At 38.8% G+C, this 26201-nt stretch overlaps 1 protein-coding gene across 5 annotated transcripts in view; it reads right to left on the bottom strand.

Moving 5' to 3' along the window:
- Positions 1-26201, bottom strand: part of ulk2 (unc-51 like autophagy activating kinase 2) — a 105993-nt gene that overhangs the window by 77513 nt on the left and 2279 nt on the right. For 4 of the 5 annotated variants that reach the window (XM_069911500.1, XM_069911503.1, XM_069911504.1 and 1 more), the window contains 2 exons: positions 15962-16054; positions 9152-9193 (listed from right to left, as the gene is read on the bottom strand). In XM_069911500.1, the coding sequence (XP_069767601.1) occupies positions 9152-9193; positions 15962-16054 (135 nt within the window). Of the gene's footprint in view, positions 1-9151; positions 9194-15961; positions 16055-26201 lie in introns of those variants that run through there. The other variant, XM_069911505.1, reaches the window with a different exon arrangement.

Genomic DNA, 26201 nt, shown 5'->3' with positions numbered 1-26201 from the left:
AAAGAAAGATGCCCAACCGCTTTCATCCTAAGTGACATAATTTATTATATCTTGCACAGTGGATGACGCCCAGGATCACACCACTATCAAACTTTTGGGGGCACCAAAAGGAGGGGGGGGGGTGGGGTTATAGAAACATACAAATTATGAAAGGCATAGATAAGATAGAGTTAGGTAAGTGGTTTCCATTGGTGGGAGAGACCAGAACTTGGGGATGGAGCCTCAAGATTTAGGGTAGTAGACTGGAGGAGGAGGAACTGCTTTTCCCAGAGGGTGGTGAATCTGTGCAATTCGTTACCCACCGAATCTGCAGAAGCTACCTCAGTAAATATATTCAATGCAAAGTTGGATAAATTTTTACATCGTAGGGGAATTAAGGATCTGGGGAAAAGGCAGGTAGGTGGAGATGAGCCTATCATCAGATCAGCCAAGATCTCATTGAATGGCAGAGCAGACGTGACAAGCTGGATGGCCGACTCCTGCTCCTATTTCTTCTTTTCTTACAACAGTTTCCCTCCAAGTGTCAGGAGAGTTTTGTTGTAGTTTAATTGTAGTGCAATGTACAAAAGTGCTGAAGAGAAGAAAAGTGTATTCCACTACAACCACAAGACCCTTTTAAACTGAACCACCCAGGGTGATAACTGGGGCAAAGGTGCTCGAAACACCTTTTAAATTGCAGAGGGAAATCGACCCATTAAATTGCCAACCCAGCAATTTAAGGGGGATCCCACCCCTGCAAATGACGCAGTAAGTGACGTGTCACACACTCACGGGAAGAACTATCAGTAGTCAGTCGCCACCCGTTATTCACCACCCACCATCAATCAATACCCACCCCGTCAATCGTGTGCCCCCTCAACAATGTTCCACTGTCATGAATGCTGAGCTATCACTGCGAACGTGCAGTTCATAGCACGGCAGCCACCTCTCTCTCTCCTGCTGATCGTGGCACCCCACTCCTCTCCCCCCCCCCCCCCCCCCCCGATTGTGGGCCTCCTCTCTCCCCCGGCCCCACAGCAGTGACCCCTCTCTCCCCCCCAATCACGGCAGGCGCTTCAGCCAGGGGTATCCCTGTGGCGCCAACACACAAGTGCTAACATCACCAGAGTAAGCGGACAGTCATTTTCCTGTTCAAATGCCAATGGACACGACCACAGCTCGCATCCAATGCCATTGATCTGTGATATGTGGATCGGGAGTGAGCTCATCTGCTATTTCAGAGGTCAGGCATGGCCTGAGCAGTTTCAGGAGGAGCAGTTTGTGGTGAAAAGTTTATCGAGAATATCAAAATGAAAATTCAACTTCAAATCTTGGTGAGATCAGTTTTAACTGGGTTCATACAGGGTTGACTGAGTTGGACCCTTTCTAACTGCCACATTTGAAAGGGCCTACAGTTTCTACATGACCTGCTGAGTTTCTACAGCATAGTTTCCTTCAAGTTTATATACATATCGGTAAGTGCTTGGCAACAGCAAAATCTACTAAAGCTGATCTTGTAGTTGCATATCAAATTTCGGCTACATTCAAGGAAGTCACTCAAGTACAAAGCATGAAAACAAATGTTATTTTCTTAGGTACAAGGAGACAGGCTTTTGAATTCTCTTTCATCACACATTATGATCACTCAAGTTACAACCCTTCACACAGGTCATTAATTTTGAGAAATAAGTTATTTATCCCAAGAAATATTTACTATTTACAGTTTTTAGACTGCAGTGACGAGAAAATCACGGGAAAAAAATCAATTTAACTCATGTCCATAGGAATACTCACTAATTCCTTGCATTAAACAATAGATGTTATTGAGGAATTGTACATAAGAAAAAGAATTGGGACACATCTAAATATATTCACAGCCATAAACTACCTGTTAATGGCTTAACAACCCTTACTAAATGTGTACAATGGTTGCACAGGAACGATCAGTGCTGATTTGATTGATGCTGAGGTGCTGGGGAGTCACTTGATGGAGTAGTGGCCGGTAGGGGAATACCAGCCCTCTCCAGAAAAGAAGAAATAAAGTGAAGAAAATACAAAGTTCAAGAAATACAAAACATAACAAATAAAAGATAAAGTTGTAGAGAAAAGAAAGAGAATGGCACCCAAGAAGGAAAAAGTAAAAACGGGAAAAAAAGAAGACACCAGGAGAAGGCCTTACCTGTATGAAGAAATAGGGAGCCGTCGTGGAGAAGAGAGACCGTTCTCTGAGGTTGGTGATGACCCCGCAGAGTCGCGACCCACCCGACCGCGAGACTGCAAAAATGGCTCTCTGAGCCAAACAAAAGTGCACAACTGCGCATGCACAGCGCGCTTACTAAGGAGAAGGAGAACACCGACGGGAGGGGGGCTCAGCTGAGGAGCGGGCAAACACAACACGACCGGCTAAGGGATGCCCAACACCAGGGCTCTCAGCTAGAAGAAGAGGAAAGCGACAGGAAAGGGAGTGAAAGGAAAGAAGAGCAGTAGCAGAAGGCCCAACAGATGAGTAGCCCAGAAGAAGAGGACCAACAGCAAGAGGCCAAGCAAGAAGCCCAGCAAAGTGAGACAAGCAACTCATCGACACAAACACAGGTGCAGACACAGAAGAGGAGGAAGAAGAAGATCAAGATCTGCACAGAGAAATAGAAGGTAAAACAGATGGTCAGAATATAGATTAAAGTTTGTTTTTCAAGAACAAATGAGAGCATTAAAAGAATGGTTGACATTAGAATTTAGTGAAATGAAAAGTACAGAAGAAAAAGTGAATAGAAGAGAGCTGGTCATGACAGAAATAGGGAAAAGATTAGAAAATGTGGAAGAACGAGAAACAGCTGTAGAAATGGAAGTGAATGACTTCAGAAGAAAATTGGAAGAAAGCGAGAGTTGTTAGCTCAGAAAATTGATATGTTCGAAAATTATAGTAGGCGAAACAACATAAAAATAGTGGGCCTGAAGGAAGATGAAAAAGGCAAAGATATGAAGGAATTTATAAAAGAATGGATCCCAAAGGTCCTGGGAATGACAGAAATACAGGAAGGAATGGAAATAGAAAGGGCACACAGAACATTAGCTCCGAAACCACAGACACATCAAAAACCAAGATCAGTTTTAGTAAAACTTTTGAGATATATGACAAGACAAAATATACTGGAGTGGACAAGGAATGAAATTAGAAAAGACAATAAACCATTGGAATACAAGGGTCAAAAATTTTTTTTTTTTACCCACACCTAAGTTTTGAACTCTCAAAGAAGAGGAAGGAGTTTAATACAGCAAAATCGATCCTATGGAAAAAAGGTTCTAAGTTTATGTTAAGACATCCAGCTGTGCTTAAAATATTTATCCCTTGGGAGCAAAACAGACTGTCCTCAGATCCAGAGGAAGCACGAGAATTTGCAGAACGCCTGCAGGACAGAAGGAGATGAAGGGATGCAACAAGAAGAAAGAACGGTGATAAAAAACAAAAATGTAAAAAAAATGTACATGCAAGAACTAAAGAAGGGAAAGAAGGGAAGTAAGGGGAAATAAAAAAAAGTGGGTGAACTTTGTTATGTGTAAAAAAAAAGTCTTTTCGGGGGTGGGGGGTGGGTGGGAGAGAATGACCGTCACTGCAAAATCAGTTGACGCGTGCAAGCGGGTTCGCAATCCAAATGGAGAGGGGAGTTGTGGTTGCCCAGCAAGGGATAAGGGGCAACTCAGAGAGGGGGGGGTGACATTTGGGGCTAAGGGAATATTGGATGTGGGAGTTGTTTAAATATTTTATGTTTTAAATGTTTTGTCATACATTGAGTTTAAAAAGGAAAAACAGAGATGAAAATGGGGATGGTGGTGGTGAGGAAGCAGAAATGAGGTATAAACGTTATGAGATGGCCATGTTGAATTATACGACTATAAATATTGGAATACATAACCAAATTAAACAGAAGAGGCTATTACATTTACTGAAAAAAGAAAAAAGACATAGCATTTGTGCAGGAAACGCATCTAACTGAAGTGGAACATAATAAATTAAGGAGAGACTGGGTAGGACACGTAACGGCAGCATCATATAATACAAAAGTTTGAGGTGTAGCTATATTAATTAATAAAAATGTATCAATCAAAATAGAGGAGGAAATAATAGATCCAGCAGGGAGGTATGTAATGAGAAATTGTCAGATATATTCAAAATTTTGGAATTTGCTCAATATATGAAAGAAGAGCAGTAGCAGGAGGCCCAACAGATGAGTAGCCCAGAAGAAGAGGACCAACAGCAAGAGGCCAAGCAAGAAGCCCAGCAAAGTGAGACAAGCAACTAATGAAGAGGATCAAAAGTTTATGCAAGATATTTTTTTGAAGATTGTCGATACGCAAGGAAATATATTGATAGGAGGGGATTTTAACCTTAATTTGGATCCAATGTTGGATAAGACTGGACAAAAGACAAGTAAAAAGAATAAAGTGGCCAAATTTATGGTTAAATCAATGCAGGAAATTAAACTTATGGATATATGGAGTTGGCAGCACCCAAGAGAGAAGGAATACTCATATTATTCGAATAGGCATAAAACATACTCAAGGATTGATATGTTTTTGTTGTCTGCCCATATTCAAGGGAGAGTTAGGAAAACTGAATATAAAGCTAGATTGCTATCTGATCATTCACCCCTGTTATTAGTAATAGAACTGGAGGACATCCCACCAAGAACATATAGATGGAGGTTAAACTCCATGCTACTTAAAAGGCAGGAATTTAGAGAACTTATTGAACGCCAAATTAAAATGTACTTTGAAATAAATATGGAATCAGTGAAAGACAAATTTGTATTATGGGATGCAATGAAAGCGTTCATTAGAGGGCAGATAATAAGTTATGTAAGTAAGATGAAAAAGGACTACAATCGGGAAATAGAACAGTTGGAAAGGGAGATAGTAAGTACAGAAAAGGAACTAGCAACAAGGGATGATATAACAAAAAGAAGAGAATTGGCGGACAAAAAAATAAAATACGAAACATTACAAACGTATAAGGTGAAGAACATGATGGAAATAAAGCAAAAGTATTATGAACAAGGAGAAAAAACACACAAAATATTAGCCTGGCATCTTGAAACAGGACAAGCTAAAAGAACTGTATTGGCATCAAGTAAAAAGGACAAACAAATTACATATAATTCAATGGAGATTAATGAGAACTAAGGAATTTTATGAACAATCATTCCAAACTGAGAACGAGGGGAAAGATGATAAAATAGAAGAGTTTTTAACTAAAATCGAACTGCTGAAATTGCAAGAGGAACAAAACAAACTAATTAAACCATTTAAAATAGAGGAAGTACAGGATATATTAAAAAAGCTGCCGAACAATAAAACGCCTGGAGAGGATGGATTCCCAATAGAATTCTATAAAACATTTAAACAGTTATTAATTCTTCCTCTCCTGGAAGTAATGAGCCAGGTAGAAGAAACACAAAACTTGCCAGATTCATGTAAGACAGCAATAATTACAGTAATACCAAAGACGGGGAAGGATCCACTAACACCAGCATCATATAGACCAATATCTCTACTTAATTCAGATAATACCGAAATTATCAGCAAACAGATTGGCCAACTGTGTACCAAAAATAGTAAACAAGATCAAACTGGATTTATTAAGAAAAGACGAACAGCGTATAATATCTGTAAATTTATTAATCTAATTCATGCAATTCAAGGAAATAAGAAGTCAACAGTGGCTGTTGCTTTTGACGCAGAAAAAGCCTTTGACAGGGTAGAATGGAATTATTTATTCAAAGTATTACAGAGGTTCAATCTACCAGAAAAATATATTAATTGGATTAAAGCATTATATAATGGACCATTGGCAAAGGTAACAGTAAATGGATATGTATCAAAGCAATTTAAATTAAGTAGGTCAACTATGCAGGGATGTCCATTATATCCCTCATTGTTCGTTTTAACAACAGAACCATTGGTAGAACTGATAAGAACAGAAAATAAAAGGGATAAAAATAAAGGAGGAGTATAAAATCAGTTTATTTGCAGATGACATCATAGTATACTTAACAGAACCAGAAATATCAATAAAACAACTGTATAAGAAATTGAAGGAATATGGAGAAATATCGGGGTACAAGATCAATGCAAATAAAAGTGAAGTGATGGCAATGAGTAATGCAAATTATACAGAATTTAAAAAAGAATTACCATTTAAATGGCAAACACAAGCAATCCGATACCTAGGTATTAAGTTAGATAATAATTTAAGCCACTTGTACAAATTATCAGCCACTAATAAAGAAATAGCAGGAAGACTTAGAACATTGGAAAGAATTACTGCTAATGTTGATAGGGAGGGTAAATTGCATTAAAATGAATGTCTTCCCAAGGATACAATACTTATTTCAATCGTTACCAATTCCCTTAACAGAGAAATTCTTTAATGAACTAAAGAGAATAATAAGGAAAGGGGGGGGAAACCGAGGGTAGTGTTAGATAAATTAACAGAGAGGTATAACCAAGGTGGTTTGCAGTTACCAAACTTTAACAATTATTATAGAACAGCACAATTAAGGTATTTATCAGATTTTTAATCAGACAAGGCGCCTGCAAGCTCACACCAAGACACAAGAGAAACTTGTCCGTGAACTACTCTTTGCAGACGATGCCACTTAAGTTGCCCATTCAGAGCCAGCTCTTCAGCGCTTGACGTCCTGCTTTGCGGAAACTGCCAAAATGTTTGGCCTGGAAGTCAGCCTGAAGAAAACTGAGGTCCTCCATCAGCCAGCTCCCCACCATGACTACCAGCCCCCCCCACATCTCCATCGGGCACACAAAACTCAAAACGGTCAACCAGTTTACCTATCTCGGCTGCACCATTTCATCAGATGCAAGGATCGACAATGAGATAGACAACAGACTTGCCAAGGCAAATAGCGCCTTTGGAAGACTACACAAAAGAGTCTGGAAAAACAACCAACTGAAAAACCTCACAAAGATAAGCGTATACAGAGCCGTTGTCATACCCACACTCCTGTTCGGCTCCGAATCATGGGTCCTCTACCGGCACCACCTACGGCTCCTAGAACGCTTCCACCAGCGTTGTCTCCGCTCCATCCTCAACATCCATTGGAGCGCTTACATCCCTAACGTCGAAGTACTCGAGATGGCAGAGGTCGACAGCATCGAGTCCATGCTGCTGAAGATCCAGCTGCGCTGGATGGGTCACGTCTCCAGAATGGAGGACCATCGCCTTCCCAAGATAGTGTTATATGGCGAGCTCTCCACTGGCCACCGTGACAGAGGTGCACCAAAGAAAAGGTACAAGGACTGCCTAAAGAAATCTCTTGGTGCCTGCCACATTGACCACTGCCAGTGGGCTGATAACGCCTCAAACCGTGCATCTTGGCGCCTCACAGTTTGGCGGGCAGCAACCTCCTTTGAAGAAGACCGCAGAGCCCACCTCACTGACAAAAGGCAAAGGAGGAAAAACCCAACACCCAACCCCAACCAACCAATTTCCCCCTGCAACTGCTGCAATCGTGTCTGCCTGTCCCGCATCGGACTTGTCAGCCACAAACGAGCCTGCAGCTGACGTGGACTTTTTACCCCCTCCATAAATCTTTGTCCGCGAAGCCAAGCCAAAAAAAAAGAGAATCAGACAAGGGAACAACCACACTGGACTAAGATAGAGCTAGATAAAATAGGGGAGAAGATACCGGAACATATACTTTATAAGTGGGATGAAAAGCTGGCGCAATATAAAAACTCACCAGTTTTGCAACATTTACTCAATATATAGAAGTACAAATATGGAATAACTCATGGTACAATGTTTGCATACCATCAACTGAAAGCCTACTTAAAAGATATATTGGGAACCAGATTGAGATTATCAAAAGGAAGCAGTTTTGAATATGTGATTACAGACACAATGATAATTAAAAGATTTATAACGAACATGTACATCATGCTGCAATAGAAGGAAAATGATGAAATAAGATATAAACCCAAACAAAAGTGGGAAAAAGATCTAAACATAAAGATAAAAAATGAAACATGGGAAAAGTTATGTTCTGGAACTATGAAGAATATAATAAACACAAGGTTACGCATGATACAGAATAAATGGTTACACAGGTTATATATCACGCCCTAAAAGTTTTTTAAAAAATGGGATCCCACATTATCAGATAGATGTTTTCGCTGCAAGAAGGAAATGGGAACAACAGTACATGCAATTTGGGCATGTGAGAATGTTTTGGGAAGATCTAAATCAGGTATTAAATAAAATCACAAAAAACATACCAAAAAATCCAACGATCTTTCTTCGAAGTAATATAAGTAAAGAATTAGTCCTCAAACTGGATGAAGCGCAAAAAAGATTTATTATGATAGCCTTAGCTGAAGCAAAAAAATGTATAATGTCAAATTGGAAATCAGAAGAAAGCCTGAGAATACAGCAATGGTACATAGAAATTAATAAATGTACTCCATTGGAAAAAAAAAACATATAATTAAAAAAAATAAAGTCACATTATTTGAACAAATTTGGGAACCGTACATGGAACACAACAGAGAGGGCCTACCACGTACTTCCACCCCCTAAAATGATAAGAAGACAAAATGACTTGATCCAGGGTGTAAAAGTAGATGACGCATTTTTCTTGTTTATTTTTCATTGTGTGATGACATTGTTTAATTGTTTTATTGTATTGTACATGTTGAATGTCTATTGTATTTTGGAGGGGGGAGGGAAGGTAAATGCCACTGTGTACATTTAAGAGGGAAATGTTTGGATGTATTTTGGTTGATATGGTTCAGTGTGAAAAATAAAAAATGATAAATTGATGCTGAGGTGCTCAAGATGGATAAAAAATGCCTGCAGCATGAGGTAGCTGTGAATTCCTAAACCAAGGTGTCTGGCAGAGATATGCAGAAGTGCATAATAAATGCGTTAGCAGCTGCCTCGGACCTCATTTGAGGCTGGGGCTCACTTGGTTCTGGAGATCTAAGCTTCATGAGTGAGACTACATCAATTGAGCGATGCAAGTTGCAAATAAATGGTGCGTGGTTTAAAGTAAATCGGGTCCAAAGTTATTCCCAAGGTCTGAACTGAGAAGGAAGTTCCACATTATAAATTTTCTTTGAAAAAGATCATCGTTAATGTGGGGACAAAAGATAATCTTACCTGAACATCATAAAGTGCAACGATGTTTTCATGTTGAAGTTCCTAAAATGAAGTGCACAAAATTAACTTTAAAATTATAAAGCTACATTACTATCAATAGATTTGTCCTTTAACTGTTGGACTAGGACAATGTGAAACCTTTCAACCCTTTCCTACAAAAAAGTTATGTATCAAAACGGGCTGAAATTTCCAATAAAACTGTACTTTATAGCCACAGCATGCTTCAAACATTCATAAACAAAACTGAGAGGCACACAAAACATTTGAAGGAATTCAAAGCTTTTTTAGACTTCTTGCCCTATTCACCTGTACTTTTGGAAAGAAGGCCAAAAACAAATATAATTCACTTTCAATCTCATTGTGTGCCATGGAAATGTATAACATTCAAATATGGGTTGAAAAGCATAATTAGACTAATGCAATTATTACAATATATTAATGTCACATTGCAATTTTGAAAAAATCTTAAGAGCATATTTAATTGCAACAAAATCACTGAATGTTTATTCTGAACTGTTTGGTAATCAGCTCTGCAAATATTTTATCAGAATGCAATCAAAAGTGACAATGGTGGCAATGGAATACAGTAATCTGGCCTCCACATCTCTAAAGAATGTGGCTGTCCAACTATTTTCTTGGCATCATATTCATCACTCAAGTGAGCGGCATTTATTAAAATCAAGTTCATTGAGGAAAAAAAATGTTTCCAGGTCAACCACCGAGGGCAGTTTTGATTCGCTGTTTGAAATATCAAGATAGAGAAATGATATTACGAGTTGCAGTGCAGAAGGCGCGGCAAAACCAGGCTCCAATGATGGTTCAAAATAACAGAATGTTCTTCTATGCAGATTTGAGTCAAGAAATTATTAGAAGGCCCTGAGAATTTATTCAGCTAAAGAAGTGTTGTGGCGAAAGGGTTACAAGTTTGCCTTTCGTTACCCGGCTGTACTTAAAGTTTTTTAATGGAAATTTTCAGTCTCAATTTTTTGAAAATGATCATGATGCATTAATTTTTGCTAATTCATTGCCAGATTTGCGAGGATATGGTCAGTCGCCATTATCGTCGCCAAAAAGGAAGGTAAATGGAAATGGAAAGAATTGGAAACACGGAAAGAAGGTTGAATTGATGCAAAGTCTTCTTGATATTGAAGACCCGGAACAATCATTGGGATTGGAAGCGCTGGGATGAATATGTTTGAATAATTACTTGGTGAAAGTCTGATTGGGGGGGATGGATGACACTGAGACCCAATAGTCGTCTGCCACTAATGGGTTTTACCACACCCAGATTTTTGGGGAGTTACTACTTTTTAGTAGTTTACTGAGGGGAAGTTTTTTTTGTTTTTGTGGAATTTTTATCTGGGGCGGGGGGGGGGGTTTAGAATATTTAGGGAATTAGAAAGGGGAGTGATATTTTGTAGAATTTTTACTGAAATGTTTAACTTGAACTTTGCCACTTTTAATGTCCAGGGATTGAATAATCCTATTAAGCTTAAACAAGTATTGGCTTATATGAAAAAAAAAGTCGATATTGCTTTTTTTACAAGAGACACATTTGACTGAAAAAGAACATATGAAATTGAAGAGAGAGATTGGGTTGGTCATGTATTTTCTTCTTCTTTCAATTCCAAGGTGTAGCGATCTTAATTCATAAGAAGTTACCGTTTGAATTAGAATCCTTTGAAGGTAATGCAGGGAGGGTTTTGAGGTTGAATTGTAAAATTTTTGCTGAATCATGGACTTTGTTAAATATCTACGCACCTATTGTGGATGATTAAAGGTTTATGTCGGAGGCTTTTTTTGTTAAATCAGGCCAAGGAAAATATTTTGGTTGGGGGAGATTTTAACTGTGTTTTAGATCCTTTGTTGGATAGGTCTCTGAAAAGTATAAGGAAATCAAAGACAGCAATACAATTAGGGGCCTTGATGAAAGATTTGAATTTAATTGATATTTGGAGGAGAGTAAATCCTACAGAGAAAGATTTCTCCTTTCATTCATTTCGACATGATTCATTTTCTAGAATAGATTTTTGTTTTGGTATCGGCACATTTACAAGGTAGAGCACTCCAAGCCAAATATAAAAGCTGGGTCATATCGGATCATTCTATGCTGTTTTTCTCTTGTGCAAGTCTGGAAGTGGTGCAACTGTCTTATAGAAGGCGGCTTAATACAATCCTATTAAAGAAACCAGAATTTGTAACTTTTGTTAAGGAAAAGATTGCATTATTTCTGGCTGAGAATATTAATACAGTAAGTAGTATTTTTATATTATGGGACACTTTGAAAGCATATTTGTGTGGGCAAATTATTAGTTATACTATGAAAGTTAAAAAAACAATATGTGGCGGAAAGCTTAACATTGGAGAAACAAATTGCAGAGTTGGAAAAGGAATTTCAGAAAAATGTTACAGAAGATAAAAAGGCGGCTTTAGCAAAGATTAAACTACGTTATAATACACTACAAACCTATCAGTATGAGCGTTTAATTAGTCGATCGAAGCAACGTTATTATGAATTAGCTGAGAGGGCTCATAAGGTGTTAGCATGGCAATTAAAAACAAAACAGACATGGCAAATTATTAATGCTGTTAAAAAGAATTCAATAGTTACCTATAAACCTCAGGAAATTAATGACCAGTTTTACTCATTTTATCAACAATTATATACTTCTGAGGGAAAGCAGGAAGCTGGTTCTATTGATTCTTATTTATCTAAATTAAATTTACCTATTTTAGGAGAGAAGGAGGTTAGGGAATTAGAAGCTCCATTTACAGATTTCGAGATTAAAGAAGTTATACAAGAGATGCCGAATGGGAAGTCACCAGGGGTTGATGGATTTTCAGCTGAATTTCATAAAGTATTTTATGAAGATTTATCCTCGGTATTTGGAGATGTTCTACAGTAAATAACCGAGGATCAGATGTTGCCGAAATCTTGTTCGAGTGCTATAATTACTGTGATTTTAAGAAAGATAGGGATCCACTGAAATAATCTTTGTCTAGGCATATTTCTTTACTAAATGTAGATTATAAAATTATGGTGAAAGCATTAGCGAATAGACTTGCTAAATATTTACCTCAGTTGATACATGTAGATCAAACAGGTTTGATTTTGGCCCTTATTTTATTGGTTGGCTTAAAGCTTTATATAAAAACCCAATTGCTAGGGTGGTGACAAATGGTCAAACTTCTTTACCATTTAAATTAACACGGTCGACTCGGCAAGGTTGTCCATTATCACCAGCCTTGTTTGCATTGGCTATTGAACCGTTAGCTCAGACAATACGACAGAATGATAAGATTAAAGGGATGAGAATTGCAGATGATGAATATAAGAATAATTTATTTGCGGATGATGTGTTAGTCTATTTGACAGAACCGGAGCAGTCTTTGAAATATTTGCAAGATTGCTTTCTGAAATTTGGGGAGTTATCTGGATACAAGGTAAATTGGGATAAGAGTGAAATATTACCAGTTGGGGGAAGGAGATTATTCAGAATATTAAAATATTATAAAATTGAAATGAATTAAATATTTGGGAGTAACAGTAAATGCAGATTACCAATCTTTATATAAATTATGTTCCTTTATTAAAAAGGATTAAAATAGATTTGATTAAAGGAAATATCTTCCGTTAATGTTAATTGGTCGAGTAAATTATTAAAATGAATATTTTTCTCGAATCCAATATTTGCTTCGGTCGATACCTTGTTTACTTGCAAAGAATTTCTTTCAGGATTTGAATATTTGAGTATGGGAATTTTTATGGAAGAGGAAATTAGCACGAGTAGCTTTACATAAACTTACATGGAAATATGCATTGGGTGGTCTTCAATTACCTCATTTTCAGAATTATTATGAAGCAGCTCAGTTGAAATTTGTTAATAGATTGATGGATATGGACCAACCTCCGAGTTGTGCGAAGGTGGAAATGGCTTGTTTTTCTGAAGTTGAGGTACATCTGTTCATATTTAAATGGAATATGAATTTATTGCGGGAATGTAATATTAAAGCACTTGTTAAAGATATGGGGTAAAATAAATATGGTTTTAAGGTCGAAGGGTAAACTATCAATTCAAACTCCATTATACCATAATCAACTTATTCCCTTTTCAATGTTTAATAATCATTTAAAGAGATGGAACTCTAAGGGTATAAAGATAGTTCAGGATTGCTTTGAAGGACAGTTTATTTCCTTTAATCAATTGAGGGAGAAATTTGATATATCTGTAAATTCTTTATTTGTGTCGTTATCAACTCAGAGCTTTGATAAATGAGAATTATGGTAAAGAGATGAATTTACCTATGTTAATGAAATTTGAGTCTTTGATTTCCTCTATACCAAAGAAAGGTTATATTTCAGATATGTATCAATTGTTACAAGATAGTATGGATAAACAGGAATGGGAGTAGTCTAGGCTTAAATGGGAAAGTGATTTAACTTATATTTTTCCAGAAGACAATTGGGAGATTATGTGTCACGACATGTAACTAAATTGACGAATGTAAGATATAGAATGGTTAATTATAATTTTTTACAATCAGTTATATTTGACTCCAGAGAAATAGAAAAAATATGGGTTTAGTCATTCAAACTCTTGTTTTCGATGTGGACTATGTACTGGCACTTTTTTTAAACATGCTGTTTGGTCTTGTGTTAAAGTACAACCATTTTAGGAAGGAATTAGATTGGTCTTGGAAAAATTATTTAAGATTAAATTACCATTAAACCCATCGATTTTTTTGTTGGGCTATATGGTTCCTTTGAAGGGATTGGGGTTGGATAAATTTCAAATTGCATTTGTACCTTAGCGTTACCAGTAGCACGAAAATGTGTAGCTAGTACTTGGAAAGATAATGTGGAGATTAATAGTATGATGGCATAATGAATTAAGAGCTTGTATTCCGTTGGAAAAAATTACATGCAACTTGCATGATAAATATTCCTTCTTTGTTAATATGTGGTCTTCTTATTTGAACTATATGAATTTGAAATATTCTATATATTCTGTTTTGTTTTTGTATTTGGCTCCCCTTAAGGTAGCTGGCTGAAGGGTTGGGAGGGGTTTTTTTTCCTTTATGTATCTAAAAATTTCTTGCTGTTATTTGATTGTATTTTGTTTTTAAAAAATCTTTTAAATAAAATTTGATTTAAAAAAAAAGCAATCCCTTATACTAATCACAGAGCACCTATGGCATAGGGATTGCTTAAGGTGGTATGTGAGTGGAAAAAGGTTGAGAACCACTGAACTAAAGTGCAACACCTCACATTTGTCAGAATTAAATTACATTTACCACTTAAAAACCTAGAAATCCTTCCTTGCTGCCAACTACACCACCAATCTGCAATTTTACTCATCAATTAACCACATCCCATTCAAATTATTAATGGAGATGACAAACAGCAGTCGACCCACAATGGACCCTTGCACCCTTCCATGACTTCCCTCTTCCACTGAGTGGTGAATCCAATGGCCCTCATCTCATGAGATTTAACCTTCCATTTCAACAACATCCTGTCATTTTAATCCAAATGCCAGAGTGGACATTCAGATTTGACTGTCAAGATTCAAGAGTGGCACAGTTGGGCCACAAATAATGTTACTGCCACATCGTATCCAGAAACCCAAGTTCAATCACGATCAAGGATGAAGTTGGCACGTTTTAGTTGGGACTACATGGGCTTTATCTCAGGTCCCTGGTTTCCTCCTTGTGCCCAAAATGTGTTGGTTGATAAATGACAATTAAAAATGGCCACAAGGACAGATGAGGAAAAAGAATGAGATTAATTTATATTGGAGTAAAACACAAAAGTTTGCAAATACTGTGATTATGGTAAAACACACACAGAATTACTGGAAGAACTCAATCGGTCTTAAAGTGTCCATAGGAAATAAAGATATAATATGAACATTTCAGGCCCGAGCCCTTCTTCAAAGTATAAGCGAAAAGCAGGCAAGTGTCTGAATTAAAGTCAGGAGAGAGAAGGGGAAAGAATGGGAGGGGGAGAAAAGTCAGACCAAAAGGTAAAGGTAATTGGATATGATAAGAGAAAAGGTGAGAATTGATTTTGGCTCTGCGAAAGGAGAGGAGGGACAAAGGTGGTGAAAGGGAAGAGAGAGAGAAAGAACTGGAGGAAAAGAGAAATGGAAACAAAGATGCAAGGTGGGGGGGGGGGTTTTAATGGAAACCAGAGAAGTTAATGCCATCTAGTTTGGGGGGGGGGGGGGGGGTGGCCCAGATGAAAAATGAGATGTTGTTCCAATTTGCAGGTGGTCTCAATCTGGTAGTACATGAGACATGTTAGACATATCAGCAAGGGAATGGGGGGGGGGGGAGGGGAAACGTGAAGAGAACTGGCGAAGCCTGAAACTTATGCACAATAACTTCTCTTCCTATGCTTGCATTGTCTCTGTCACAGACTATATTCTCAAGCCACCAATTCTATCTCCCCACTGACAACTTAAGCAGACAGTTAAACCAGTTCCTTTCAATTTTTCTTGACTGATACTGTCAGGATATGGAATCTCCAACCCTAAGATCGTATATTCTTGCCCTGCCTAGGTTTGTGTTTCCAAAAGGATGATGGCACTGCCAATTTTATCTCCAGTCTGAAATTATGCAATGGTTGTTGGGGGAAGGTGGACAAGCTAGGCCAAAGGGTTAATGGACTGCATATCAAAATTCAAACTTGATTGTGCTATTTGTGCATTGTTTTAGTACAACAGAATGAGCAAACAACTTGAGTGATTAACATTGACTTCAATTAACATCTTTACCATTTGTTGACATGCCAAGGAGAGTCCATACCTTTAATATCTTTATTTCTTTACCCAGCAAGATTTGAGATTTTGACAAATTTTTCTTGTTTATACATTTCACGGCTACTTCCCAGTCCAACTTCTACGGGAATATAAACAAAGACATTTACAAAATCAAATGAGATGAAATTTAAATCTGTAGATCAAAATGCAATAACATTCCAAAACACACAATATTAATTTTCTTCACTTAAATACATAATAGAGGAGTCACGTGATGGAGTAGTGGCCGGACGGTGAACTCCAGCCCTCTCCAGAAAAGTCGGGAAAAACAAAGGAAAACACAAAGGCACAGAAATAAAAGTTACAGAAAAGTGAGTATAAAGGTGGAAAGAAGATGGCGACAAAAAAAGAAAAATCGAAAGCAACGGTAAGAAGAGAGGAAGAGAAGACAAAGGAGGAAAAAGGTGAAGGCCTTACCTGTCCGAAGAGGCCCGCTGCGGAGAGAGAAACCCGCTCCCTCAGGTCGGTAAATAATGGACTACAAAAATGGCTCGCAGAGCCGAGTAAAAGTGCGATACTTCGCGCATGCGCGATGCGAATGAAAAAAACACACCGACGGGAGGGGGGACCAGCTGGGGAGTCGATCTCCACAGCCGGCAACGACAGCTGCAGAACACCTGCAGCAAGAAGAGACCACAGAAGACAATAGAAACAAGAAAGAAGAGGAGGAAAGGGCAACAAAGAAACAACAGATGGCCAACCCAGAGGAAGAAGAAGAGGAAGAGTATGGGGAAATAGAAGAAGAAAAGATAGGCAAGGTAAAGGATATACTTGCTCTTATTAAAGGATACATGGAGTCATTTAAAGAATGGCAAACACAGGAATTTAAGGATTTAAGAAAAAGAATAAACAACACAGAAGAGAAAATAAATAAAATGGAGATGACCTTAACAGAAATGGGAAAGAAAATGGACAAGATGGAAGAGCGGGCAGTAGCAGCAGAAATGGAGGTAGAAGACTTAAAAAAGAAATTGGAGAAATCTAATAAAAAAACTAAAGAGACACAAGAACTACTAGCTCAAAAAATAGATACAATGGAAAACCATAACAGAAGAAATAACATAAAGATAGTGGGCCTTAAGGAAGATGAAGAAGGCAAGAATATGAGGGAGTTTATAAAAGAGTGGATCCCTAAGACCCTAGGATGTCCAGAACTACAGCAAGAAATGGAAATAGAAAGGGCACATAGAGTATTGGCCTCTAAACCACAACCACAACAAAAACCAAGATCTATTGTAGTAAAATTCCTAAGATATACTACAAGAGAAAAGGTACTGGAGAAGACAATGGAAAAAGTAAGAGAGGGCAACAAACCACTGGAGTATAAAGGGCAAAAAATCTTCATTTATCCAGATATAAGTTTTGAACTCCTAAAGAAGAGAAAAGAGTTCAATACAGCAAAGGCGATTTTATGGAAGAAAGGGTATAAATTTATACTAAAGCATCCAGCGGTATTGAAAATATTTATTCCAGGACAACAAAACAGACTATTCTCGGATCCAGAAGAAGCACGAAAATTTGCAGAACAATTACAAAAATAGACTGAGGGAGGAAGACGGGTAATGAGAGTTAAAATGATCACGATTGATATGGATGTGGGTAAAGACAAAAATAGACTGAGGGATGAAGACGGGTAATGAGAGTAAAAATGATCACGATTGATATGTATGCGGGTAAAGAGGTATAAGAGTGAATAGAGACAATGAGCATGCATGAATGTATCTGTACTTAGAGGAAAATATAGATAGTATAGACAAGAATTAATAAGGGAAGGTAATGGAATAGAGAGAATAAGGAGGGAATTAAAAGAGTGACCTTTGTGACATATGAAAAGTGAAATCTTTTCTGGGGGAGGCGGGGTGGGGGGAAATAGCGGTCACTGCAAAATCAGTTGACGCTTGCGAGTGGATTCGCAAATCCAAATGGAGAGGGGAGATGTGGTTGTCCGACAAGGGATAAAGGACAACTCAGGAGGTGAAGGGGAGATTGGGGATAAATAAGATAGAAATAGGAGAATAAGGAAAATGTTGGATGTTGTAGGAATGTTGTCTAATAAAGAGTTGAAAATAAGAAAACAGAAATGGAAAAGGAGGAAAGGTAATGATGGAAAAACGGAAAGAGAAGATAAACAAAATATAAAAGGGCTACGCTGAACTATATGTCTTTAAATATTAATGGAATACATAACCAAATTAAAAGGAAGAAACTACCAAATTTAAATGAATAAATGTATTCCATTAGAAAAAATAACATAGGTTAAGAAATAATATTGAAATATTCGAACAAGTATAGGAGCCTTACATTAAATACAATAGTGAAAACCTACCGGGGACAAACATTACCTAAGTTGATGGAAGGAGAAGGAAAGAAAAGGATGGACTCAGTAGAATTTCTGGTGTAATTTTGTTGAATGACAACATTGTCTGACTGGCTTAATGCAACCTAGATTGTATACCTAAAATGGATGAGAGGGGGGGGTGGGGGGGTGGTTTGGGAGGAAAGGGGGGGGGGAGAAAAAGTCACTGTATATGTGTGAAAAAGAAATAGTGTATATCATGGCTAATGTGATTTATGGTGTGAAAAATAAAAAATTAAAAAAAAACTTAAATACATAATAGATCTAGATAGGATCAGATCGAACACAATAACATGAGTTAATGGTGGATAGTTGGATCTCAATGATCATCTGTAAAACTCTGCACCAATAACAATCTAAAAATTATCAGTTTAATTTACAATTAACACTGATGCCTTGTGCGCACACACACACACACAGGAACACCGAACCTCTTCAAAACTAATAGTACATTCTCAAAATTTAAGGGGGGGAGGGGGGGAGAGAAGGGGTGGTGAAGAAAACTGTCGAAGCCTGAAACTTGAGCACAATAACTTCTCTTCCTGTGCTTGCATTCTCTCTGTCACAGACTATATTCTCTAGCCACCAATTCCATCTCCCCATTGACAACTTAGACAGTTAAACCAGTTCCTTTCAATTTTTCTTGTCTGATACTGTCAGGATATGAAATCTCCATGCCAAAGATTGTGTATTCTTGCCCTGCCTACGTTTGTGCTTTCTAATTGTTCCCTCAAAGGGTGTTGGTACACCAATTTCATCTTGTGCCTGAAATTATGCAATGGGGAACATCATTAATGCTCGTACTGAAAAGGATGTGAACAGATAGTATAAAAACGGTATAACTGGCAAATAACACATTTCACAAGGTTAGACAGAATTTTAAAGACAAAACTGTAGGATTAGAAATATGGAAGGAGTGGTTTTATTAAGAAGGTACAGATATTACATACGATTGATCTTGGAACGCAGTGGTTAATCAGCACAAAACGGAACACAGTTAAAATATTTTTTTAAAAAGGACAAAGATTCACCACACCCAAAATGGGGAACACTGCAGGATGTGCAGCATTTGGTGAGTTGATAGCCATGTAAATTGTGGGACTACAGGACAATAAGTGAGAAAAAGAGGTAGCTTCAGGAGCCTTCAGGCTCCTGTATCTTTTTCATGTTGGTCTTTGTCTTCTTTGGCTTGGCTTCGCGGACGAAGATTTATGGAGGGGGTAAAAAGTCCACGTCAGCTGCAGGCTCGTTTGTGGCTGACCAGTCCGATGCGGGACAGGCAGACACGATTGCAGCGGTTGCAAGGGAAAATTGGTTGGTTGGGGTTGGGTGTTGGGTTTTTCCTCCTTTGCCTTTTGTCAGTGAGGTGGGCTCTGCGGTCTTCTTCAAAGGAGGCTGCTGCCCGCCAAACTGTGAGGCGCCAAGATGCACGGTTTGAGGCGTTATCAGCCCACTGGCGGTGGTCAATGTGGCAGGCACCAAGAGATTTCTTTAGGCAGTCCTTGTACCTTTTCTTTGGTGCACCTCTGTCACGGTGGCCAGTGGAGAGCTCGCCATATAATACGATCTTGGGAAGGCGATGGTCCTCCATTCTGGAGACGTGACCCATCCAGCGCAGCTGGATCTTCAGCAGCGTGGACTCGATGCTGTCGACCTCTGCCATCTCGAGTACCTCGACGTTAGGGGTGTGAGCGCTCCAATGGATGTTGAGGATGGAGCGGAGACAACGCTGGTGGAAGCGTTCTAGGAGCCGTAGGTGGTGCCGGTAGAGGACCCATGATTCGGAGCCGAACAGGAGTGTGGGTATGACAACGGCTCTGTATACGCTTATCTTTGTGAGGTTTTTCAGTTGGTTGTTTTTCCAGACTCTTTTGTGTAGTCTTCCAAAGGCGCTATTTGCCTTGGCGAGTCTGTTGTCTATCTCATTGTCGATCCTTGCATCTGATGAAATGGTGCAGCCGAGATAGGTAAACTGGTTGACCGTTTTGAGTTTTGTGTGCCCGATGGAGATGTGGGGGGGCTGGTAGTCATGGTGGGGAGCTGGCTGATGGAGGACCTCATGTTGGTAGCTGCATGATAAAGGCATGGCCTTGGTGGTGAGTCCTTTAGGACAGAGGCTGCCTTATTACGTCCACCTCTTGTAGATGTCCTTGACGGGGTGAAGTCTGGTACCCGCGATATCGCTGGCCAAGTTAACAATCCTCGTTTTTTTTCTTGACCTGAGCATTGACACCTCCGTGGCAGACAGGGATGTAACCAGCCAGAATGCTCTCCACGGTCCACCTGTAGAAGTTTTCAAGAGTCTTTGGTGATGTCCCGAATCTCCTCACAAAGTAGATACCACACTCAGTCAAATGTCAGGAGTTTCACAGCACCTCTGGTATTCACCTCTTTGGTTTAGGCTTGAACGAAACCAAGAAGTTAGGAGCCAAGTGACCCTGACAAAGCCAAATTAAACATCAGTGAACAGATTATTGGCAAGGAGGTGCCAGTTAATGTCAATTACAGCTTCTATCACCTTGACAATGATTGCAAACTGTCTGATTTGGACGAGGTATGCTTGAGTTTAACTTGTCAAAAAATATTCAGTACAAAGAGAAGGGTTCTTCTTCAACATTAAGAGAGCCCTGTTAAGAGCCCAATTAAGTATTACAGGATTGCAATGAAAAGATCAATTAGTGCCAATGGTTTGTGAACAAAACTGGGTAATTTTCCCTCATTGTTGGGTCCCTGCCAGTTTTGTAACTGTACTAGAACACCTTGGCCAGTGATGCAGGCAATTCTGAACTATGGTTGGGATTTGCCTGGTTCCATGGCCTTTGCTGGCTGTATTGATTGCCCTCAACTGTTGGCAAATCCCCATCGAAGAACACTGTGGGAGTACGAACATCAGAAGGTCAAGTGTGATTCAAGGAGATGCACCATAACTTTTCCAAATATAATTAGGCCAGTGACATAGCCAATAAAATTTAATGAATATGCAAAAATAAATATTAAATAAAACAATATTACTTTTGTTTTATTTCCAGTTGCTCTCATTTTTTTTTTAATTACATAATTTATAGCAAATTAATCTGAAGACAGTTGCTGGTAGGTCAATCTATAACAAGCTTTGTTACAAACATTTTTTGTTGTGGTACATACAAAGAGTTCAGGATATAATGATTATCCAAAATCTTGTTTTCTGACAAATCTTGTTAACTTTAACAAACTTTCTGCAATTTAAAATGTTGTTTCACATAGCCACTAATGAACTGAAATAGATATTTACCACAATCGTAGAGTTGTGCAGTGTCAGGTTAACCTCTCAGATTTAGTGCTGCAAAAACAAAACTGAATTCCAGGAACACTTCAGAGCTAATGAAAAACTCACCTTCCACTGATAACAGATGAAGCACAACTCACACTTCTGACACAATCCTAAAGAAGCAATAGCTGTTCAAAATTTTGCATCATCTGACCAAATACACAGCCTTATGCTCTCCCTATTCTGTTAAAGTAGATCTGAGATAGCTCCAAAGAAAACATGAAATCAGCTGCAAAAACAAACTTTTAATCACTTTGCAAAGCTTGAGAGAGCTGTTACACCAAAAAGTACAGCCTCGAGCTGCTAACTTACTACAAAGGAGATAACTCGTGGCTTACAATATCACCTAACTTATAGTTTCCAATCTCTAGTTTCTGCAACTTTTGAATAGACTGCTTCATACAAGTACATGTTCCTTAAAATTTCTTGGCATTCATCACTAAATCTCACACCACTCTTTCATATAAGGAGCTTCATAGCAGCTCCAAAGCTGTTAACAAGAAAGAAATGCAGCTCCCTCCCCTTTTCCCTTCCAGTCACCATTTTAAAACATATTTTTATTATGTTCTAAAATCTACTTTCTCAATTCCAGTTGTTTTGGTCCTAGTGTTAGTGTCTAGAAAAGCATGAATTTATTAACACCACAATTTATAGACAGTTCTTCTCTTCCTTAGAGAATTCAGCAAAAAAGTTTGAAGGGAGAGGCAAAATGAGCATTGATAAAATTTTCCATGAGCAAATTGGCTTCTTTCAAACTATCCTACAACGGAAAAGTAAAAACACAAAAAACTTGCATATACTTGCGGGGGGAGAATTATCTGGTGTATGAAGTGCCTGCATTGGAAGAACAAGGTCAGTGTCCTCATACTATTCTTCCAACTGAATTTCAAATATGAAGTATGGATAATCAATTGCACCAGTTCCCTTCAAAATTACACTGATAAATACATTTTGGACCAATGTAGCAGGCATAGGAGCCAAGGGAACAACAGCAATCATCACTGCTGACTCCAAATCCAAAATAACAGAAACCTTCCAATGAACAAGCAGAGATTAAACTGAAAATAAGTTACATATGAATTGATATTTGCTCCACCAAAAAATTAAAGCAATTCTTTCAAGTTTTTTTATGAATAGCAACACAAAGTACAGAAAAATAACAAGATCACCTTCTTCTATTCCAATGTCATTCGTACACTTTGAGATTATTTTATTGTCACATAATAAAAACAGCACAATATTACATGAAACTAATTTCAGTCTGTCTGTTAGACTGATTCGCTATCATGAGAAATTGCCGGAAACTCCTCTTAGAGAGAGAGAGAGAGAGAGAGAGAGAGAGAGAGAGAGAGAGAGAGAGAGAGAGAGAGTCCCCTCAGAGACACCGAGGGTCCTCTAGCGCAGCTGCAGCCACGCAGAGTCCAAACCCAATCATCAACAGCCCAAGCTCAAGATCAGAAACTCAAACACAATCAGTGCCTTTGGCACCCACTCACATCATGGTTGCAATACCTGATATATCTTCAGCAATCTCAAGCCAGTCTCCAGCAGTCCACCTGATGTGAATCCCTCAACCGCAGTTGCCAGCAGCAGATTCCTGACCGAGTCATCAACAATCCACTGCCTATATTTTCTTTAGCTGCACAATTGCTCACTAGTCCACCGCCATGGCCACCATCCCATGTGTTTGTCTCCACAGTTTCTCCTTCTCAAATGGGGGTGTTCTCCCAATGTATTGGTGTCCTGCACCAGTTCTCTGCTTCCTTGGAGTCTGCAACCCCTTGTGGTGGCTGCCAATTGTAGGTGCCACCATCTTGGGGGAGAAGATCCTGCGGTTGCAGAATTTCTAAATAAAACCACCGTCGGTTCCATTAACAGGCCATTTAAAGCGTGTCCAGAGCTGACAACAGTCAGACTGGGCGGTTGGACCCCTGGGGAGCACTGTGTCTCCGCTCCCTGCAGGTCAGCACCAGATTAAGTGCTGCCGTTACAACAGCTCCGACAGCGCCTCCATTTTCCATTCGGGCACTTGCCCTCCTCATTATGCTCATACCTTGATGAAGGACTCAAGTCTGAAACGTTGGTTATGTATCTTTCTACCTTGATGAAAGGCTCAATCTGGAAATGTTTGTTACATATCTTTATAGCTTGATGAAGGGCTCACACCCAAAACATTGGTTATGTATCTTTATCTTTGCTATATAAAGGACAGTATTTGACCTGCTAAGTTTCTCCAGCATTGTGTTTTTACTTCAATCACAGCATCTGCAGACTTTTGTGTTTTACAACATTCTTTAGCCAATTCAATTCATTCAAATTCAGATTTATTGTCAGAGTACACACATTAATCACATATAACCTTGAGATTCTTTTACCTGCAGACCAGGCAGTTATAGGTTGTGTAAAATGTACTCAATACCTGACAATATCCATCAGCTGAGCAAAGCCAACCTTGACATTTACACCCTATTAGTCTACACTCAATCTTCAGAAAAGTGATTGTCAACAATGGCAATATCAAGCCATATTTGCTTTGCAAGAATTTACATACAAAAGTCATTTTGGTTCTGCCAAGTCACACAGCTCCTGACCTCATTAGTCTTGGTCCAAACATGGACAAAAGAGCTGGTAATTTGATCAAGTACTGCATCAAGGAACCCCGGGTAAACCTCAAATCAATGGAAATTAGGAGCAAACCTTCAAGTTATTGGAAATTTGTAGAAAGATAAATGGTGGCTGGAGGTCAAAAAGTCCACCATTACAGCCACTAGACAGTTCTGCAGGAGTTCCTCAGAGAAGTGTATTTAGCCCAACCATCTTCAGCTCCTTCATTAATAACTTTCCTTTAACCAGTAGATTAGAAATCGGGATGTTCCCCGCAGCGCTGGAGGCAAATCCACGTACACTCGGTGACTCTGAGGGGACTCTCTTTTGCTTCTCTTTTCTCTGACTGTAAGGGACACTTGAGGCAATTTCTGCCAATAACGCACCTGTCTGCCTTCTAGCAGACGAAAACAAATTCCATGTCATATTGTACTGTTTTTATTACATGACAATAAATGGATCTTGAATATTGATACACAATATCCAACACCATTTGCAACTGCTTCATAATTAAGCAGTCCATGTCCAAAAGCAGCGAAATCTGGACAATATCCAAGCCTTAGTTGGTAGGTGAAATAGAGCAATGCAAAATGATGGAGAAACTCAGAGTCAGGCCGCATCCTGGAAGCAATGACAGTCAATGTTAGACAGCAAAATCCTTCATTAGAAATGTCGGGGAAAAGTCACTGTAAATGTGTGAAAAAGAAAAAGTGTATATCATGGCTATTGTGATTTATGGTGTGAAAAATAAAAAAATTAAAAAAAAAGAAAAAAAAAGAAATGTCGGGCTATGACAACATTCAACAGAGAAAAATCAGAGGCTAGAAATGGTGCCAAAACTCAACTAACTCCCCCAAAGCCTCCCCAACATCAACAAGGCTCAGGTCAGAAGTGCAAGGACGTGAAAATAAATAACCACTTTCTGTTTGTCATTTTTCCATCCACCCTGACAGATCTTCATACCAACATAACCTGTGGCTGGATGGCTTCACTTTGGTGCACCAATTCACCACAGTTTTCCTGGCATTTAAATAACAATAACGTCATCAACTTTTCAACCTACGCAAATCCACAGCTTGGCAAAGCAACATAGAAACTCAGAGTCAGGCAGCATCCTGGAAGCAATAGACAGTCAATGTTACACACCAAAATCCTTCATTAGAAATGACCCTGGAACAGTCCAACACAGGGCAGATGAGGGGGGTCGGGGGGGATTCACAGTATTTGGCCGAGGAGAGGACACATATTTGGCTAAGGAGGTGATGAAGGATGATGAGTAACCAGACGTTGCACCATGGCTGTAGTGGATAACACGCACAGAAAAAAATTGAGCTTGGCCATGGTTGCTCTCTTGATAACCAAACATCCTGTCATTGTACATCATCCAGGGTCTTCTCTGAAGAAGTTATTTTTCAGAGGTACAAGAAACAATCCCAGTGCAACATCATCTGAATGAAAATCACTACTCTCAGGAAAAACAAAGGCACTAACAATGAGTGGTAGTGGGGTCACTGTAACTCAGTGAAAATTCTACCTCCCCCAACATTTCAGTAATGATCACTGACCAGGCAACAAGAGCAAGAGCTCAATGCTAGATGCTGCTCTTGATCCAGGGGTAATGAAGAACCAATCAATGCAATCTTTCACATTATTTACAAGGACAGGGGAAGAAGCTAGAACATCCTATCCTGTTTGCTGTTCAAAAAGGAGCTATACATGCCAGGTAGGACACAGAGAATTCCCGTCACTTGGCAAAAAAAAAAAGCGAAATGCAAACTTTGCCCCTGAATTTAACACAAAAGATTGTCAGCCAAAAAATAAGGAGCAAGTTTACCATCAGAACAGTGATCAGCTGCTGGTGGAACAAAGAAATTTTCACCATTTCTGAAAAGTATACTATGTCCAATTGCATTTTAAAAACGATTAATAATCACCAACGTCAACAGAAGAAATGGAAAG

Source organism: Narcine bancroftii, chromosome 14, assembly GCF_036971445.1.
Source record: "Narcine bancroftii isolate sNarBan1 chromosome 14, sNarBan1.hap1, whole genome shotgun sequence".
In the NCBI taxonomy this organism is placed as follows: Eukaryota; Metazoa; Chordata; class Chondrichthyes; order Torpediniformes; family Narcinidae; genus Narcine; species Narcine bancroftii.
This window is presented reverse-complemented; position numbering and strand designations above follow the sequence as displayed.